This window comes from Cuculus canorus, chromosome 4 (assembly GCF_017976375.1).
Source record: "Cuculus canorus isolate bCucCan1 chromosome 4, bCucCan1.pri, whole genome shotgun sequence".
NCBI lineage: Eukaryota > Metazoa > Chordata > Aves > Cuculiformes > Cuculidae > Cuculus > Cuculus canorus.
The window spans coordinates 28,606,386-28,627,999 of record NC_071404.1 but is presented as its reverse complement, the minus strand read 5'-3'; the positions used below and the strand labels follow the sequence as shown (position 1 = coordinate 28,627,999).

General features: G+C 34.7%; 1 protein-coding gene across 7 annotated transcripts in view; it reads left to right on the top strand.

The window, feature by feature from the left end:
* Positions 1-21,614, top strand: part of FRYL (FRY like transcription coactivator) — a 169,301-nt gene that overhangs the window by 125,755 nt on the left and 21,932 nt on the right. For all 7 annotated transcript variants that reach the window (XM_054064535.1, XM_054064537.1, XM_054064536.1 and 4 more), the window contains 15 exons: positions 111-296; positions 1,980-2,184; positions 3,139-3,260; positions 3,734-3,924; positions 4,612-4,706; positions 5,969-6,576; positions 7,215-7,312; positions 8,437-8,607; positions 9,598-9,738; positions 11,862-12,059; positions 13,151-13,312; positions 13,597-13,671; positions 15,520-15,696; positions 18,345-18,548; positions 19,413-19,583. In XM_054064535.1, coding sequence (XP_053920510.1) covers positions 111-296; positions 1,980-2,184; positions 3,139-3,260; positions 3,734-3,924; positions 4,612-4,706; positions 5,969-6,576; positions 7,215-7,312; positions 8,437-8,607; positions 9,598-9,738; positions 11,862-12,059; positions 13,151-13,312; positions 13,597-13,671; positions 15,520-15,696; positions 18,345-18,548; positions 19,413-19,583 — 2,804 coding nt within the window. The remainder of the gene's footprint in view (positions 1-110; positions 297-1,979; positions 2,185-3,138; positions 3,261-3,733; positions 3,925-4,611; positions 4,707-5,968; positions 6,577-7,214; positions 7,313-8,436; positions 8,608-9,597; positions 9,739-11,861; positions 12,060-13,150; positions 13,313-13,596; positions 13,672-15,519; positions 15,697-18,344; positions 18,549-19,412; positions 19,584-21,614) is intronic.

Genomic DNA, 21,614 nt, shown 5'->3' with positions numbered 1-21,614 from the left:
ATTATTTAGTAAAATATAACAGAGCAATTTGAATTCTGCTGGTTTTTAATAATTGAATTCAATGTGCTGTTTAAATTTAATAAACTTTTTCTATATTCTTTTTGTGTTAGGTTTTGACCACTGTCACCCTGAAGTCTATGAGCATTGTAAACGACTGCTTTTGCATCTGCTGATAGTGATGGGATCTGGCAGTAATGTCCAGTCTGTTGCTTCTGTCCTACTCAGAAACAGAGAGTTCAATGAGTCCAGGGTGCTTACTGTCAAGCAAACTACCCATTTAGATTGTACTTTCACAGGTATACTTCAGATTTATTAAGTGTTGCTTGTTATAATTACATGGAAAGTTATCTTTTCTTCCAGGAATTATTAAAATATCTGTTATTTATAATATTTGCCTGAACCATTGGCATTTTAAAATCTATTTTATGTAAATTCTGTCTAGCTGGATAAAACATATTTTAATGAAGTCAAAATGGAGATGGTTCATGTTACCACTTTGTGTCCAGTTACCAGAGTTGGGAGCACAGTTGAATGATAAACAGTGGCAACCACAGAAGAAACTCTGTTTTGGATCTGTAATATAGCAGGTTTTATGATGCACTTGAAAATAAAAACCAAGTAGATACACTTCTCACTTGGTTGTACCAACTTTAAATTTCTGGCTTTTGTCAGTTAGCTCATTGAACAGTGCAATTATATCCGAATACTCTTTTACAATATTGCCCTTTAATGTTAATGTTAACAATGCAATATTGTAGTTCTGCAGAAGGTTATGTTTTATATGTATTACTTTATGAAAGTAACGTTTAGATAATGTGAGCCTATTGTAGCTTCTAAAGAAATGTTAAGTAGTTCATTTTGTTGAAACCTGGTATTTCATGTTATTTCAGTAGGTGGCAGCATATTGCTATGCGATCTGTTTTGCTTTTTTTCACATCAGAAGTAGTTTTGTAACTAACTGAACCTATTTATCTGTTTTCTGAATTTGATGTTCATGGCAATAAGGAAATAAAAAGTGGGCATATTGGAGGAATTCTTCTATGTAAACTTATTCACAGAACTTTACCAGTGCACCTGTGTGGTTATCTATACAAACTGTTCCATTCCTGATTTTTGCAGTAAAAATCTCTAAATGTGACACAGTATTTTGTTACTATCAAAACAGAAATGTCTGATAGAAACTACAATGAGATTGACATCAAACATTTCTATCTGAGGATTAATATAAGATTATTACAAGTATGCATGCCCAGGACAAGGTCAAACTGATATTAAATTTTATTTGAACCAGCCAATAATCCAGCACTCTAGAGTGAAAATTTGTGGTGGATGTCACAGTCTCAAACCTATGTATAGTTGTGAAAGTAAAAGATTTATCACTTTCTTTTCCTTGCAAGTTTACTTTCTCCTAGCACTTCATAGGTAGATACAGGTGTAATGGGAGGAGTTACCACTCCTTGTTGTTGTATTTTTTTGCTACATAATATTTTACATGGAGAGAAAATCAGCAAGATATGTTAACTTCACAGAGACTTTGTGCAGCCAGGGAGACTCTACTTAGAATTCATTCTATAGTTAATATTTAGTGTTCACTGATTTAAAGTGCTGTCAGTTGCGCTGAGATTGAATTGTAATGAAAAAAAAAATCTGTCATTATTAGGAAGTAGTTTAATATCATTTGTCTCCATTTATTAAGATGAGATGCCTCAGAGACCGGTGATATTATTTCACCGTATTGCCAGTACAAAATCAAACATAATACAGTTCTTTTAAAGAGGGATTTCGCGGTTCCTAATTCAAGGGGTTGTCATGCCAGGACTTAGCATATATCAGACTTGTTGATTTCATTGAAATTTTTACATCCATGAAATTATTTGCATTACATTTGCTAAATTGTTGATTTTTAGAGGGCTGTTTCTTCATTTTATATATTTAACATTAACAGTCAACAACTCATAACAATCTTGTTTCTATTTCAGCGGGTGTCCATGATTTTATACCTGATTACCAGCCCTCCCCAATGACAGACTCAGGGCTTAGTTCAAGTTCTACCTCTTCCAGCATCAGCTTAGGAAATACAAGTGCTGCCATTTCTCATCTACAAACAACAATCCTCAATGAGGTTGACATTTCAGTAGAGCAGGATGAAAAAGTGAAAACTCTCATAGAATTTATTACCTCAAGGTAAGATTTCAATTTTCTTTTTTGGCAAGACGTGTTTTATGGAAATATGGCAAAATCCTTACTGTTTAGCATCACATTGCTGAATTTGTCACTTGTTTTTATCACCAGAAAGAGACAGCTTAATCTTGAAGCATTTATATGTGATACAGCCTGTGAGCGACTCTAACTTTCCAACAATTTCATAGAATTTTGCCCCTCCTTTCACATCCTGAGTGTTTAAAAGTCTTTTTCCAAGTTCTGCCTAGGTCTGTTATCTTTGCTTGCCATACAGCAGAGTTCCCTTTTCCATCTTAAGGATTCCCATACTGAAGCACAGGGGCTGGAATACATAAAGATGATTAGGGAGCTGCAAGATTTGTGTGGAGTTTATGGATTGCCTAATGGTAGAGATCTGGCTATTCAGAAAATATGAATGAGTGGCAAAGAACATCAGCAAAATAAGCTGTGCCGTTGGTGTGATAGTTTATATAAAGCCTTCAAGATTGGCTAAATCTGAAATCTCACTTGTTTCTCAAGGCTTTTGATTAATTATGCCAACAAAGAAACTGCCTTTGCATCAGCCTAAATTTAGAATAGTGGGATGTATTGATGTGAAGAAAATGCCAGCATAGGAGGTTGTTTTAAGAAGTATATAATAGTGTTAGTTGTACTGATTCTTTGTTAGATAACTAAATATTACCTAACGGAGAACGTCTTTTCCTGAACTCATGCTGTTATTTCAGTTGGATCTGATATATTGCTTATCACCTTGTCTCGACTTCTTGTATATTATTGTACAATATTGGACAGTTGTCAACTTCTTTCCAATTTGTGTCTGTGGTTTTAAATGGTTTATTTTATGTGGTAGGTAGAAGATTCTTTTGCAGTTAACCTTAAGGTTAAGATAACATTTAAATAATGTTAATGACAAAATTTATGTTTTATATTCTGTTTACTCTGGTTTTATATTTCTAGGAAAAGAGGACCACTTTGGAATCATGAAGATGTTTCAGCCAAGAACCCTAATATAAAGAGTGCTGAACAGTTAACTGTGTTTTTAAAGCATGTGGTATCCATATTTAAACAGTCTAGCTCAGGTAGGGTAGAAAATGGTTGATTCATGATACAGTGTTCAAGTCTGCAAATTGAATGATGTTTTTTGAATGTCTTTAAGTTTACAGATAATCTATAAAATCACTCCAGGTGATCATTTGCTGCTTCTAAATAATAGACTTTTCTTGTGCATTGCACGTTTCAGTTCATGTTTCTGTTACAATAGATTTAAATATCTTTTAGGAATGAGATAAAACATCCTATTAATTTATTGGGAACATTTACTATTAAAATCATAAATGTTTTATTCTGTACTAGTTTCTCCAGTGTTAGGCATTATGAAGTACAAGTTCGTATGCCTGGAAAGATTTTTTTTTAGAATAGTACTCTGAGAAAAATGTGGAAGATAATAGTATTTTAAAACTAGAAATGGCTTTGGTAACTTACTCCTTATTAAATTCAGGTGGATTTTGGTTTTCATAAAGCATTGCGTTTGAGCATTCATTTGCTTTTGTAGGAGGATTTCAATTGGAACACCGTCTCAGTGAAGTTGCTTTGCAAACTGCGCTTTCATGCTCCTCTCGACACTATGCTGGGAGGTCCTTTCAGATTTTCAGGGCTCTGAAGCAGCCTCTTACTGCATCTACACTTTCTGATGTTCTCTCCAGACTAGTAGAAACTGTTGGAGATGCAGGAGAAGAAGCTCAGGTATTTGAAATCCACTCCCCCTTATTTGGAAGCTGTTTGCTTAAATGATGTACTTAGATTATTATTTTAATGACATTTTAAAATTTAAAAGCACTTTTGATTTGGTTGCCCTTTATTTTTAAATGAAGTAATTTCAAATATCAAAACAATTGTAATCATGATGCTTCCTGAATTTCCACCTAATGAAATGATGAAAAGATGAGCTGTGCACATTTTCTTCTACAGCAATAGGAACTTTTAGAGAGTTTGATACATCTCTTTCCTGAAAGCACCTTCTTTTTCATAGTTAGAAGATCCTGAAATCAGCCATATGAAAAAAAATACAGATTTTCTTTTATTAAGAACTGAACTTCACCTAAAAAATTAATAGCCATCCAGCTTGGTGTCATTGTACATGAAAAGAAATGGATGTAATCTTTTAATATTGCAAAATAACAGTCTAAATGACTCCATCCTTAAGTCCATCCTTAAAAATAATGCAAACTAGAATTTTGTGAATATTTGTGGATGTTTAGAATTTCTAAGTTTTTCCTGTCTTGAATGTATGCTGCTAATTTGTGCTGCCTTGTCAGGGTTGTGTTCTAATTGAAACATGGAGTTATAGTTTAGTTCATGCTGATTTTATATTTTCCTGTGATCTTCCTTCTACATACTGCAATATTTATCATGACCTATGGCTTTCCTCAGGGTTTTGTCATAGAACTGCTTTTGACCTTAGAGTCTGCCATCGATACATTGGCTGAAACCATGAAGCATTATGACCTGCTTTCTGCTCTTTCTCAGTAAGTTCTTTTATCAGTCAAGCTACATTACGCTTTTTTATACATTTGAATTATTGGAGAAGTGTGTTAAAATAATTTATTTTTGTTTTCGCAGAATAGTCATATCCTAATAGCAAAATTGCTTGTTCTTTTATGTTTTTATCATTCTGTCTCGAGCAAAACTTATAAGAATCTAGATTTTCTGAAAACAAATCTCTGCCTTTCCAACTGACTCTCTTGGGTCCAATTTAAAAAGCAAACAAACAAACAAAAAACAGGTGTCCAAGGTATTCCTTATAGCTCAGTTCCAAAACATTGTCAGTTCTTCTGAAATTTCTCAAAAGTAAGGACACCGAGTGTGTTTAGAACTCTTATTTTCATCAGGCCCTACTGACTTTGATTAATAGTGTAATTTCAGGGGCATGTTTATTTTTATCCCATATCTATAATTAAGGTGTAATGGCACCAATCTTTAAAAGATAATTTGAGGGTCACAGATGGAAACTCCTGTAGTGCAAGAAATAACTTTTACTCCGGTGTTAATAAAGAAGAAATTTCTTCAGTTAGAGGAAATGCTAGTCTGTCTTAGGCCTCAGATTTGTTGTACATATGAGAGAAGTGTAATTTAACAGTCTGAGGCATTAGTGTGTCTCGTTACAGATCTTAGTGGTTAGCTGAGTGGTTAGCTCAGTGACTTTTTATCAACCTGAAAAAAAAAAATCCCTAAATGCACTGCCCCATCTTTATTTGTTTGACTTCATGGCAAAGTTTTTGGCAAACAAAGATGTTGAGATTTCTAGGAATATCGGTTTCTCAGTATCAGAACTGGAAGGAGTTGGTTTTGCTAGGTCAGATACTTCAGACAATAAGGTAATAAGTAAACAATTTCATTTATTAATTCATTTCCATATCTTTATCACATCTATAAATTGGAATGCTAGATCTTCATTTACAGATAATCTTTTACATGCTATGGGCCAATTTTCTTGAATTTAGTGAGTTGTTCCGTAATTACTTTGCTATTCTGGGATTGTCACAAATCGATTTGGTAGCAGTGATAACAGGATGCTGCAGTCTTGTCCTTATAATGTAAGAATATTTTAGTAATACATGTAGAGTATTTTCATATATTATAATACACTTCCAGTGATGAAGAGAAATATTCACTGTCTCTGTATATATGTGATTAGTGTGAAATCTTTTTTCTTTCTTCTCTTTTTCTAAAGTGTGTGTTATTAAAGTATTCTGTATGGAATAATATATAATACTGACTTTTATTTCAGAACCTCGTACCATGATTCTGTAATGGGAAACAAGTATGCAGCTAACAGGAAAAGCACTGGACAGATAAATCTAAGCACAAGTCCCATTAATAGCAGCAGTTGTTTGGGATATTACAGCAATACAAGGAGCAATTCTTTGAGACTGAATTTAATCAGTGAGCGGAGAGGTGACCGTCGACGGAGCAACACACTGGATATAATGGATGGAAGGATAAATCATAGCGGAAGTTTGGCAAGGACTAGAAGCCTTTCCTCCCTGAGAGAGGGAGGGATGTATGATGTGCAGCCCACTACTGACCCTGTCAACTTGATGGCCACCATATTTTGGATTGCAGCTTCGTTGCTAGAGTCAGATTATGAGTATGAATACCTTTTGGCTTTGAAGCTACTCAACAAGCTTCTTATTCACATGCCTCTGGATAAGTCAGAGAGTCGGGAAAAGATAGAAAAGTTGCAAAATAAACTGAAATGGAATAACTTTCCAGGCCTTCAGCAGCTTTTCCTAAAAGGCTTTACTTCAGCATCTACACAAGAAATGACAGTTCATCTCCTCAGCAAACTCATAACGATTTCCAGGCATGCTTTGGTGGATCCTTCTCAGTTAGCAGGTATCTGTAGTTACTGTATATGTAATAAAAATGTATTTTTTCATCAAATTAAGTGTAATCAAAATCAGTAGTGATTATGCATTTGCCTTTAAAAAAACACCCTTCAGTTAAATGTATTTTGCAGTTGTCATTATTGCAGTCCTAGATAATGGGAGTATTTTACAGACTATGATTATTTGCCAAGAAATACTGCACAAAAACTTTACATATTGACTATTAACTTATTTTAAACTTGATTGCAAGCTGTAACAGTGCATGTATTATTTTTCATTATCTTGTACTAAATAGCTCAGTTAGTTTAATGCTATTTCAAGCATTTGCACATTTTTGAAACAATGGGACTGTACTGTTTAAAGCTATCCAGTTTCATGATAGTTTTGCTTAATTGGTTCAGTGATATTTTGATTTTCATCATATGCATCTAAACAGAAACCGACACCTTTCTATACCTTCTACATTCATGCGTGTTTAGTTACATATATGTATGTATGATTTCTGTATCTGTATGAACACAGGTGTGACATGCTCTAGGGGTTATTAAATACTGGAAAGCTGTTATATGCCCACATAACTCCACATAAATTAAGTCCTATTGAGATAATTAGGGCTCGTATAACTGTGTTTTTGTATGTGTTCAGGATTTCCCCTAAACATCTTGTGCCTACTCCCTCATCTGATCCAACACTTTGATAGCCCAACTCAGTTCTGTAAAGAAACAGCTGACAGGATAGCAAAGGTATGTAAAATCATTCATGGGGTGTATTCAGGAGCTTACCACCTGCATTGCTGTATTTTTCTGCTCACTTAAGAGATACTTCCATGTGATCCTAGTAGTCTCATAGAAACAGCTATAAAAAGTTGTGTTTTAAATATGTGATCCAGTCCTAATTTATATAGTTGGTCCTCATATCAATCCCCAAGTTTCCCTTTGTCAATGAAAAAACACATTTTATTTATTCTATAAACTTTAGATGTTAAGAACAAATTTACTTATTAATGATATCAGTTACTTTTTCTGATTTTGCATCTGGTAATTTTAATTGTAAACTTAATCAATTTTTAAGCATACCTCTTAATTTACTTATCATAAAAAAGTTATCGTTGCCTTTCAGACAGATAGGTAGAGAAGAAAAGGTATTGTGTTCTTTCCATTACTTGTACAGTGTGATTAACCCTGAAGTATTTCTAATATCTGGTAAAGCAGTACATGGTGCACACCCACAAACTCCAGTCAGGCTGCTGGTAACACTGCCCTGACAGCCTGCATTTTAAGTAAGAGTGTGGAAAGGGAAATAAAAAAGTGCTGTCTGGCATAGGAGGTGCAGTCATAGCCCTCTTCCAAAGTGTGATATGGAAATCATTTAACTGTGTGCTGGCCACCTGAAAGGAGTACATGCCTGATGCAAACCCAGAAATTACTGTCTTTCCTTAGATACTTGTGCAGCTGGCTAGGGGCACTATTTAACATAGGTTTGGTGGAGGTAGTAGATCAGCTCAGAGCACAGATGCCACTGTACCACTATTGCAGATACTACTGTCTTCCCAAATACAAGCCCTCGTAGCTGGAGAGACAGGTCAAGACTTGAATGTCTGCTGAGGGCAGTTGCCTGCTCAGGAGCTTTGAGCTAAATTTTTTTTTTTATTTATACCTGATACATCTATTTATTCATTTGAGAAAGCAGTTTTAGGTCTCTCAGCTAATTCTCTCTACTAGTTTTTTAGTGAATTACGAGACTCCAAGATTTAACAGAAACTGTATATGTCACTTGTATGATTAGTTTGAATAATCTTTTGTTAAAATGTTAAATGTTAAAAGTTTGTCATTTCTGATATAATTAAATAGGTTTTTTTGCTTTTCAGGTTTGTGCAGAGGAGAAATCACCAACTCTTGCCAATCTGGCTCATATGATGAGTTTATACAGTACACACAGTTATTCCAGAGACTGTTCTAACTGGATTAACGTAGTATGTAGATATTTGCATGACTCTTTCTCAGATGCCACATTTAACCTCGTAACTTATCTTGCAGAGGTAAATTTTTAATAGAATTGTATTTCTTGTTGACAATCTTTGACAATCATTTACTTATTGCCAATTCCACGTGATTCTGAGTAGTGGGGGAAATAAAGCACATCTTCCGTAATGGAAGAAGAATAATAAAATGTTCTAGGATCTCGAAAAGGGATGAGTACTGCCATCTTGGAGTGCAGCAATTTAAAAGTGCCTTGAAGTAATAATCCCTCTAATAAAATATCCCTTTTGTGATAGTGGTGTTTCATTGTAGAAGTTTATATTCTGTACTACATGAATAAATTGCACATTCTGTCTTGGCTTTAGCAAAGTATAGTTAGCACAAATTCTAAGAGCCCTTTTTTAGCCAAATATACATTTAAAGATGTCCTTATCATGACCCAAAAACTTAATTTCAAAGTTCAGTTTGTAAGTATTGTGCAGTATGTAATTAAAGTTCATATGAATTATAGAATTCAGTATATGATTTACCAGTCACTCGTACAGGAAAACTGTTATTACCTTTGAATAAGTTCGTTGTGTAAAAGGCTTGTAGAGCTTGTTCTTGAAGTACCACTTCAAACTGATGAAGCTATTTTGTTAAATATTACTACATTTTCATGAATTAATTAATCTGTACTTACTTTGCTTGTAAGCCTGCGTATGCCAGCCTTCTCTAAGGTGTAAGTGTAATTGGTTTTTATGCAGCTTTGAGATCTTGAATTTGTATGAACGCTTTTATTTAGTGAGAAGTATTTTATTATTAGGTGCTTTTGATCTGTGCTAACACATCAAAATTCAGGGAAAAAAATGAATTAGGACAGCAAACTTTGTTCTGCTGCATTACTTTTTTTATGTTAAAATACTGAAAAATGCCAAGTGCTACACTTGAGGTCTTGAAGGGAAAAATAAATATGTATGGAAGTTAAATATATTGTAATGTTTGTTTTTACTTTTTGCTACCACTAAAAGCCCTAATTGATGCTGGGGTTTTTTGATTTTTTTTTCTAGCTGTTAGAGAAAGGGCTGTCCAGTATGCAACAGTCATTGCTGCAGATAATTTACAGTCTTCTGAGTCATATTGACCTATCCACAGCACCAGTGAAGCAGTTTAATTTGGAAATCATAAAAGTTATTGGTAAATATGTTCAGGTGGGTATTCTGAAAACTATAAAAACTTTTCTGCATATTATCAATGTGGTAGTGAAGTTACAAATCAATATTTTTTTGAGAATTACTTTATTTCAGATATAAAAATAGTTATTCAAAGTCAGATTCCATGGCTTGAGGTTGTTTTTTTATTTGTTTGTTTTGTCCTATGTAATCATTTCATTTTATGCTTATAGATATATAATGCTTTATATATAATGCTTATATATAATAATATAATTTATATATATATAATTTATATATAATGCTTATATATAATATATGTGCTTTATATATATATGCATATATATATATGCTTATAATTTGATTTACATCTTCTGGGCCTTGTTACCTAGAACAAATACACATATATTTACAGATGTGGGTAACTCTGCGTGTGTGGTTACAGCAGATGATCCTTGAACTATTAAAATATAAGGAAATGTTTACTGCCAAATATTGCACAAATGTTTTCTTTAAGTGTATATGTTTTCAAAAGGATGTTTTACAGTCAAATGTGTATTTCAGTCACTTTCACTAATACACATCTGTGAGGGACATTAAGATGCACTTAATGAATTTGAGTGCATTTATTCCTAAAGAAAGTCTTTGAAAGATGAACAATAGTGTTTTGCCCTAGGTAATTTGATCCTTTGTATTTGGAACACAGTTTACTGAAAATCTATTCTGCAAAAGATCTAGTATCTTGCTGAAAGATTTTATGAAAAAAATGCCTAGAGCATAAAACCATTGCAGTGCACAACATTCTCTTCCTTTTTTTTCCTCCTCCTTTTCTTTTTTCTTGAATTCCATTATTGCCAAATGTATTTCAGTCAAGTGGTTTAATCGTAATTAACCAGGAACAGCAGCGTGCCTGGATTTTTTGTTATTGATGGATATGTACTTTAGATATTGTTCTCCTGTCAGAGTGCATTAGGCAAAGTGGAATGATTAGCATAACTGTAGCTTTTCTGGCCTGATGCCTGCTTGCTTCGTCTCCAACCTTTATCTGAGCAGTCTGTGCAAGCTGACGCTACCGTGGAATATAATCTTAATTAGAAGATGTTAGCCATTGAAATAGCAGTACTAGCAAAAAAAAATTCCAGAGAAGCTTACATATTTTTGATACTATAGGTGACAAAAGAGGACACCATATATGAACATGTCTTGTTTAAATGATCTTGTTTAAAGATGATTTTTTTTTTTAGTCCTCTGCAACCACAATGCATGTTAAAAAATTTTTGAAGTTGCTACAGTTTGTTGAAGAATCATTACTTACAAAGCTTTGAAAAATGTGTTTATTTTTAATGCAATTTAAAAACATATTTTAACAAATGTGGCACCCTAATTTAAAAAACAAACAAACAAGCAAACACAAAAAAAACCTAAAAAGAAAACAAAAAAACCACCCAAACCCAAGCAAACAAAAAAACCCCAACCCAGACATTGTGCTAATTAAAAAAACTTGAAGGTTTAAGTTGTAGATAGAATCCCAACATTTTCAGGAGTGTGAATCTTAACTCCCCCAAGGTGCGGCTTTTGAAGTAAGTGTCTTCTGTGATTCACTTCGCAATCTCCGTAATTGAAACTGCTGAATTACTTACATTACCTTAATCTTTTTTTGAGAGAGTGCACTTAACTCGGGCTCTTCCAATTATGTTATCAGGGTTTTACCTTGGCTTTTGATATGATATAAAAATCTTGTTAATGTTTGGGTTTTGGTTTTTTTTTAAGATCTTTGAAATACATGAGGCAATATAAACCACAAAGTATTGTTGTCTGTTTCAAATTGCTTACTCTGCCCATAAGTGTAAAATAATTAAAGATTCTAGAAGCTGAAAGTTGTACAGGATCTGGCGCAGCTGGCACTGTGACCTGGAGCTGGTGAGCCTGCTTGGCTGGACCTGACTACCCAGTATGGCATACCTGGTGCATTGCTGCTGCCTTCCCGGCATTTCAAGGTCTGGAGCTGCCCACCTGTGCTAACATCTTGCAGCCAAGTATAGAAAATTAGAGCTTTTGGTTTGGGGAGTATTGCTATGAATCAGTGCAAAATCCTACTGTGAATTAAAAATGGCTGTCTTGTTTGAAATGATTGTTTTGTGGTTTGTGTACCTTCTCTTTAGAGTCCATATTGGAAGGAAGCCCTTAATATTTTGAAACTGGTGGTGTCTCGATCTGCAAGCCTTGTGGTACCTAATGATATTCCAAAGTCTTATGGAGGTGACATAGGTTCTCCTGAAATCTCTTTCACAAAAATTTTTAATAATGTCTCCAAGGAACTACCTGGGAAGACTTTAGATTTTCATTTTGATATATCAGAGGTAATTATATTTAAATTACAGAGCAGTATTGACTTTCCATTGCAAACTCTGTTTTGTTTTCTGTTAGCCCTCTGCATTTGTATGTTTTAAAATAAATGTAATTTTTAAGAATGGCAAGTGGTGAAGTTTTACATACATGTAACTAGCATCATAGTAAAATACAAAGATAATACAAAGATATGAAAGGATAAACTTTGAATTATGTTGTGGTTTTGCCTTTTTCTCCTCTGAATGTCTGGAGGTTAATTACTAGAAGTTAATAGGATTATTCTCAAGGATATTTCAGCTGTGTCAGAGAGCAGGCTGACGCAGCTGAACATTCCAGGCTTTCATCAACTGAACGGTTGTGCACTCAAGGGCTGAGAAGATTAAAACCCTATATTGCAGTTTTGGCATGACATTGGAAGGAGTAAAGAATTTAGAGAAGGAGGTAGGATACAGAATATAGGAATGTCAGTGTTAGGTGGACACAACTAGAGAAAAAAACTCCTGTAGCTAAAAACAAGGCCCCTCAGTTAATGTTTGTTAGAACTGAAAATATTAATACAGCTGATATTCATTCTGTGTCTGAAAAAGGGAGCATAGCCAAATGACTGCAGTGTAATACAGCCATGTGAAAACTGTACCAATTTTAGTAGTTGTCAAGAATAAGGGCTCCTGGTCGAAGCTGTTCAAAGATAATTATTTAGGATATAGATGTGTTAGGGGCATTACTTAAATTGGTAAGTTCATTCCTTACCGGAAATTTCAGTGCAGATAAATGGGAGACAAGATGAATTCCCACCGAGTTCACTAGAGTAGCATTTTCTGTCAAAAGGGCTGATTTTAATGTAACTGGATTGTCAGCATAAAACTTGCATAATTAAAGAAGCACAAGTCAGTAGAATGGCAGTCTGCTGTGTAGAGTAGAATTATTCAGCTTTGTGTTTGCCAGTGCTCAGTGGATTAGGTATGGGCTTCACAGAATGCTTAAAAGCAAACAAACAGACAAACCCTCCTACATTTTATGTAATACTAAATTCTGAAATCAAATGTGTAGTCTTTACTAATATGGATTTGAATTTTAAGGAAGTATTTGTTGTCTTTGATAGACACCGATTATTGGGAATAAGTACGGTGATCAACACAGTGCAGCTGGTAGAAATGGGAAGCCAAAAGTCATCGCTGTCACCCGGAGCACGTCTTCAACATCATCAGGTTCAAATTCAAATGCATTAGTTCCTGTCAGCTGGAAGAGACCACAATTGTCTCAGGTACATTGTGTCTCAAGCACATTATACATACATTACAGGCAATGTTTATGAATGTATAAAGAAAAAAAGTTGTTGAAATGTAATTTGAAGTCTAAATTGTGTTTAGCAAAACAATAAATGAATATTGCATAAACTAAAAGCTAACACTGGTGAAGAATGGTAAGATTCTTTTTAGAAGATGTCAGCATGTGAAATGATTAATTAAAAATGCATATGTTTTAAAGTTTTACCTGGACCTCCAGCAGGTGCCTTGCTATGTGATTTGCTTTGTTATGTTTTTTTAGAGAAGAACGAGGGAGAAGCTAATGAATGTGCTTTCTCTGTGTGGTCCAGAATCTGGTCTTCCCAAGAATCCTTCGGTAAGTGGTGATGGTGATTCATTTTGGTTTGTAAATTCCAGTTCCAGTAGTGAGAATGCTACTGTGTTTTCAGGTATAGGTGAAGCTACGGGGAGGTTCAGGCTGGATATCAGAAAAAAATTCTTCACAGAAAGAGTCATCAGGCACTGGAACAGGCTGCCCAGGGAGGTGGTTGAGACACCTTCCCTGGAGGTGTTTAAGGAACGGGTTGATGAAGTGCTTTTAAGGGAGTGTTAGGAATGGTTGGACTTGATGATCTAGTGGATCCTTTTCAACCTGGTGATTATATGATTGACAAACTGGTTTTGCTTCAGTAATTCACAGATCCAATTGAAGGATTAAAAAGAGATGAAATCGTAAGTCATGTATTATTGTTATTCCTCAACAAGTGCACCGGGCACCATTCTTTACTAGAGTTTCAAAACAGTATTTCAGTTCAGCCAAAGCTAATGTTGCTGTCTGAGTGAATTAAGGTCAGCCTTACAGGGAGGGTTATATGTTTTAAAGCAAAGATAAATTATTAGGTTTAATTCTTTATTTGTCTTATGTGGTTATCAAAACAAGATTTTTTTTTCAAGTTTTTGGATTGAAACTCTTTTCTTTCTTCTCCAATTTGAATTAATTGACTACTAAGGAGCTCTGTTGATCAGACGAAGCCTAGTGCTTTTTCTCAAAATTTTATGTTCTTCACAATGGACCAGGACTACGCTTCCACTTCAGAGTAGCATGCTGTATGTTTGAGGCTGCACATAGGAATTTTAATTGCCTTGCTTAGGAGAGGATTTTGAACTAGGTCTCTCTTGTTGCAACTAAATATTTATCTAGCACGTTATAAATAAGATGCGCTTTAGAGAGAAGTGGCAGCAGGGGCCGAGGACAGCAAGGATGTTAATGCTGTATTGAAAATACAATAGAATCCATTCACAATGACTGGTGGATCGCAGGCCCTCAAGCTGACATAGGTATCAGGAATGACAGTCTTTACTATTGAGTAAACATAGGCTAATGGTGTTACTTCTGTGTATGGCATAGAAAAGACCCCCACTGGCATACCGAACATAACGGTAGTGATGACATTAACAGCTTTTAAAATAAACTGAGTAGCCTACTTTGGTTATCATTTAGAATATCATTTTGTATTGTGACATAGAAGTTCTTAGCTGGGGAACAATATTGGTGGGAGGTGGATCTTTAATCTAGTGGAGGAGGTTAAAATAAAGAAAATTAGATGCCTGAAAGTTGAAACTGAAGAGATTTTTGAAAATTCAAATGGAAATAATCAGCAAATTGTAATTTGTAAAGACAGTCATCACTGGAAGCCAGCATTAGATGCCTTTTTAAAGGTATGCAGTCCTTCCACAGAAATTGGTAGGTGAAAATGATGTGGCCTCTGTCACGTGAATGACTATTAAGGTGGAATTTTTGTTCCTAAGTTTGACTAATGTTGTGGTTATGAAAATGAAAGTTCAGGGGTACATATTTTTCACTTTAACTATCATAGAACCATAAAATACTTAGGCTCGGAAGGGACCTTTGTCCAACCCCCCTGCAAATGCAGGGACATCTTTAATAACACTAGGTTGCTCAGGGCCCCATCCAGCCTGACCAGATTTGTACCTTTGCAGCTCCTAGTTTTATTGAAGAGGATGATTTCACTACTTTAACGATGTATTTTAAAATGCAGCTGATTTTGAAACAAGTTGTAGTCTGCACTCGCCCTAGTTATTATCATTATAGTGGTAAGCTAACTGCCACTAATGCCATTAAACAGCAGGAAGCAGGACAAGTGAGGTTTGGAGTTACAGAAGATGGATTTTTTTTAATTTTTATTTTTACCTATACCTGCAGGTTGTGTTTTCTTCTAATGAAGACTTGGAAATTGGAGATCAACAAACTAGTCTCATTTCAACAACGGAAGAAGTGATTCAAGAGGAGGAAGTAGCTGTAGAAGACAATACCAGTGAACAACAGTTTGGAGTTTTTAAAGACTTTGACTTTTTAGATGTTGAATTGGAAGATGCAGAGGTGAGACCTTGGGATTTCTTCTGTGTATTTCCATTTGAGAACGTTTTTAAAATAAGGTTGTGTTGGTGCAGTTCTAAGGAATTAGCAGCTCTTCTAACTAATCCAAATGGGAAGAATTCATGACAAGATTGAACTTAACTTGCACTATAAAGAAACCTGTGTCTCAAACTTGCAGTGTTAAGTTGTTGCAAATTGTTGGATGTTTGTGGGAGGGTTGGCTTTGGAAGCGGTTAAGTGACTTACTCTGAAAGTGAATCAATTTGACAGTGTAAGCCAGTGACAGGGCAAACACCTGGGTATGATGCAGTAGAAAACTTAATTATGGAACAGTGTGTTAAGAAAATGGCATTATCGTTGTATGTTGCTGCATTTTAAAAACATGAAGAATAGCTTTCAAAGATACAAACTGTATGATATACCGTCTCATTATATACAATCGACATGGTCACCATAATTGCTTGCATTTTTTACAACATTATATCTGGTTTGTTGCAGTTCTCCTCCATTTCCCCTCCTGTCAAAAGAGAGAGAGGAGAGATAATACAAAATTAAATACCAAAAATTAGTAAATGTTCTGTTAACAAGTGTTACTTCTTTGAGATAAATAAAAGGCTTCAGTCCAGAATTTGCTAAAGCTTAAAAGCAGGACTATAAAAAGGCTGTGGAGAGTAAATCAAATGCTTTGCAGTTTATTTCAGTGCTACTGTTACAGTCTATACAAAATATTGAATTATAGTCGATAAGCTACTGATAAGAATATCTGCCTATTTAAACCCTAAGATTGTTCTTTTCCTGATTAATCTAGCCCTTTTTAACAAATCTTGCTCTTTTCCCTAATACTTCAGTTTTATTTCACTTTCTTCATGCATCCTGTGTATTGCCTCACTCCAGCCAATATTCGCTTATTTTAGGAAAACTACAGGCTCATTGTGGTATATTGCATATATGTGACCACATATACAGACAGAGTTTTCTATATTGAATGGCAGTAGTCAAACAGTTCAGAATAATCAAGGCTCAATAGCAGTAAAATATTATTTTAATACTATATGGGGCTTTATGGGTAGGATGCCAAAAGATGAAAACTTTGCTAATGCAAGTTATTCTTTAACTTCATTTTTTGTATTATTTTAATAGCACATCATAATGAAGAAAGAGAGTTTCTTTCTCTTTACTTGCTTTTATACAACGTGTAGTGCAGCTTGTACAAATTTAGGGCATTACGTGTAAATTGTATGCATTTACTTTGTAAACCTGATATAAGAGCTGCCAAGTTCTACACCAAAGATGTAGAATGTTCTTTGTTGATATTCCTAATAATTGTCAACGGCATGAACTGGGGCTTTTACGTGAAAATCTGAGTAATATTCAGATTAAATTTAAGTACTACTTTAGCCCGCAGAAGTAGTACTGTAGTGTTGGTGGGATTCTTTTGCTTTGCCATAATTTTTCACTAGTTTTGGTGCAAAAAAAAATCACTAAGAGAGAAAGAGACTACAGAATGTTTAGTTTGCTTTGCATATTTAATGTGTCATAATGTTCTCTTAAGTTACCAAAAGAGACATTCTGTTAGAGGAGTTTGGGACCCATCCATGCACGTTTGGAGCTAGATGCGGGAATTCTCAGAACTGTCTGTAAATTGGCGACTTGAACTGATCAGGTTTTTTACTTAGATGAATTGTTGAAGGCTGACTAAGTCCTTGAGACAACTGGAGATTGTTATTGTACCTGTGAATGAAAACACTAGTGTTTTTAAGATATGGATTTCACTTAGTGTGTTAGATGTTTGAAAACGAAGTACCTCAACTTTAAAATGTGTGAACTGAAAGGATCCAGTTTTTGATGTTTAGGATGCATTTCATAAAACTGACACAAAGTAGGTGGTAAAACAGTTAACAAAGACATTCGTTTTTCTACAACTTGTATATAATTAATGTTAATGGTGCTTTGTCACTTGGATGTGGTCAGTTTAGATTCATGTGTGTTAGTTAAAGAATTTCATCCAGTGTTTGTTGAAACAGTTGCTTTACATGTTATGCTAGAGAAAATGTATCATAAGCATGCTGGCTTCAGTGTGTTGTCTTCAGTTTGTTTATTTTTTTAATCAGTCTCCCACTAGAAAGAGAAATTATTTTAAATACTAGCTTTTTGACTAAAGCTTTTTTCCAGAGCTTGAATCAGTCTTTTACTGTTGGCAAATCCTATGTAATAAAACATTTTTCCCTGGTTCTAGAGTATCTTTAAGTGTTTGTCCTCGTTCTTTCTAATTATGTGTGTTTTCCTTTTTGCTAACCAGGAGCTGCAGGTAAGTTGCAGCCTGGTGCACTGGCTTGTTCATCTGTTGTCTGTGGTGTGTTTGTACATTCTAGTCAGATATATAAAATCAATACTGATATAGATCTAGATAATATATTGAGTTACTTTCCAAGAAGATATTCAAAAGATAGCTACTTCATTTGCCATATATTTAAATTATCTACAAACATAATTTAACAAGGTATCTAAAATTTTAATAAAATTAAAGGGCTGATTGAAACTCTGCTCATAATGCATTCAGTACTTGTGTTTTCTGTGTAACATTTGTGTATTAATTTTATAATTTTTAAATTCGTACATACATACATGTGCAAACTTTTTTTTTATTTTAGGGTGAAAGCATGGACAACTTCAACTGGGGTGTTCGTAGGCGCTCTCTTGACAGTATTGACAAAGGTGACACACCGTCCCTTCAAGAATGTCAGTACTCTGGTAGCACACCCAGCTTGAACTTGACCAACCAGGAAGATACTGATGAGTCTTCAGAAGAAGAAGCAGCCCTGACTGCAAGTCAGATACTGTCTCGTTCACAGATGGTAAGTTATTTTTTTGTGAAAGGAATCTGAGAACTTAAGCTTTCACTTGCACTTTTAATGGATAAGCATGGCTCACACTTTCAGCCTAACTAAAGAGGAACAAAATTAATGTGTCTGAGCTTCCTTTTCATAACAACATCAATGAAGGGAAAGAGTTACCTACTAGTGGTACATAATGGGTTTATAATTCTAGTCCAACTTTTTTTTTTAAAGTGTCTTTATACTTACTATATTTGTTTAAATATAAACACAAAAATGCACATAGTGTGTATCTTTCTGGATTCCTAGCTTAAAAAAACCAACTCAAAATACCAAATAAGAACAAGAGGAATGAATTATCCTGTGGGAGTCTCAGTGGCATATAGCCATTTAAACTGCTTATTTAGTTGTGGATTTTGAAGCATGTGTACATATAATGGAGGAAAATCAAGAATGCTGGCCTCTCTTTCTGCATTACATAAAGGAAACTAGGAAAAAATTGACTGTACAGGCAGCAGCAGGGATAGTACGGCTCTTTTCAAACTTTCGGTAAGGTTTGTATTAGTGTTGCCCATAACAAAGAGCTCTGCTCTTCAGTGTTTTTGGTCTAATATTTCACCAGTGCCAAAGACCTTTAAGAACAAGAAAGGAATTAATTTTCTGGATCCCAAGGATAGCTTCAAACCTCTCTTCAAAGTTAAATGCTACAGAAATGATGTTATGCTCGTAATGGTTTTAGTGTAAAGCTGTTAAACTTGTAATATGTACGTGAATTCAAATCACTAACCATACTAAAACAGCCTATTTCAAAAATAATGTGTTTTCCCTGTAAATTATGTTTGATAAACTATGAAGAAATTCACATTTCTTTCTTTTCTATCTTAGCTAAACAGCGATTCTGCCATAGATGAAACAATATCAGATCATGCTGGTTTATCACTCCAGTCTCAAGATTCCACTAGCAGTGTGGGAACAGAAGAGGTGCTTCAAATCAGAACTGAGACCCCAAGTTTGGAGGCTTCTCCTCTAGATAACTCTAGCAACCAGCTGCCTGAGGTGGGGAGAAATGTGGGCTGGTGCATGGCTGATTTGGGCTCCTTCTAATGTCCATAGCAACTTTGGCTTTCTTTTCAACTGAATTTTCATCTGTTACACTGATTATTTGATTTGCTTTTAATATTTCTAACCTGTTGGAATGTTCTTACAAAATGTTCCCTCAGTATGCAAACTACTTGGGATGGACTGAGGGAACTTACCACAGGTTAAAAATATTCTTGAAGGGCTGATAATGATCATTTCATGGTGCTGAATGAAAATAGGCTAATGTTTGAGATGCTTTTACGTGATATGGTTGAAATCCTTCTTGAGCAACATTTTCTTTCAAATACTTCATTTCCCTGCCCCTCCTTTCCCCCCCCCCCTTTTTTTTTTTTTTTTTGCTTTCTTTGGGTTAATGTGATTGGTGCTAAATGGGAATAAAACCTCAGGCCAGCTGTGTTAGCAGTTGGTTCCATTAAATAATCCTTTAAAAAGGACCACAGATGCTAGTGGTATACTTTTTTGGAAAGGCCTGTGTGGACTGAGACAGATTTCAAGCTAATGGCCACCTGCAAATCTGTGAGTACTGCAGTTTCTTGTTTTTTAAAAAATCTTTTGAATAATTTAAAATTTAAAAAACTCATCTAAAATGAAACTGTCATCTGCTACAATTCCTACAATATTTAACAGGTGTAGCTAAAACCTCAATATGTTGGTTATTTCCTTAAATTTGAAGTGGCTTGGATTAGGTGGACTTCTTATCTCTTCAGATAGAATTATTGATGCTACTGGCAGTCTTATTTTTATTTGGACAGGCATTGCTAATCCTGCCTTTAGCAGAACATACAGTTTTACTAAGTTTTCCAGAATTAAGCTGTTTTTCTGTGCATCTGACTAGCTAGTGCATTGTTTACACTTAAAAATGAGCCTTCAGCCATCTTGGCTTAAACAGTTGACCGATGGGTTCAAGAGACTGGGGTTTCTGAACAAAGGCTCTAGTTTGCTGTCTAGAAAGTAAGTCTTATTAACAGGTAAACCAGTCACCTAGCTAACATTTAATGAAGATAACTGTAAGAACAAAAGACATATTTTGAGTACAGCAAAGGGAACATGTGACTGGTTTCCTGTGATAAAATCTTCACCTTCTAAAAATGTAATATTGTGACTTTAATACAAAGCAGCTTTCCCCCACATTCTTCATGTTTTTCTACTAAGATTATCTATATTTTTTTTTATTTTTGAAGTGTTTGGTTACATTGTAGTTGATAAATTGTCTCAACTTTTGTAGAGCACTTGTTCTTAGATTGCCAAACAGATTGTTCTGTTAGAGCTTCGCCTGCTTGTCTACAACATAAATTTTTGTTCCAATAGAATTTTAGGTGAGGAAGAGCTCTTAATTCAGACGATTTTTTTTCAGCATAGGTGGGATGTTTTATGTTAAGATTTCAAAAAGGAGAAGCCATATATAAGCTGGTATTTTATAGAATGAAATTCACCATGATCGAACTTCAGTCTTCTCCATTGTTCACTTGTGGTACATTCTCAGGTGTAGCTAATTTTTATGTTTTCATAGTTCTTTTTGAAACTGCCTTTATACTTGGTTTAATCGTTATTCTGCAGATTCCGTTATAAAATCATTATACTTCTGATAAGCCAGGTGAAAACACACAAAAGAAGTAGCAAGATCATTAAAAATTTTGAAAACATATAAACTGGGCTGTAAAGTAATTGTATGACTAAGCAGCATCCAGAAAAAAATGCTGTATCAAATGAAAGACTGCAAATGCATATGAATGCATTCACTAAGTGTTGTGTGTTCCAGGTTTATTCTGTGCTTGAATATGGGATTCAGTCAAATACATGTGTTTTTCAAGCACAGTTCAAACACTCACAGTTCTGTCTCTAAAAGAGTTAGCTATCTAGTTGGATTTTGTTGCTAAAGGGGAGAGCTGGCTTTATGCCTCTTAGCACAATGACCTTGAAAGTATGCACTCTACCAACTCACTTCTAAAAAATATGTGAAGGCAGTAAGTTTGTTCTCATTTCTTA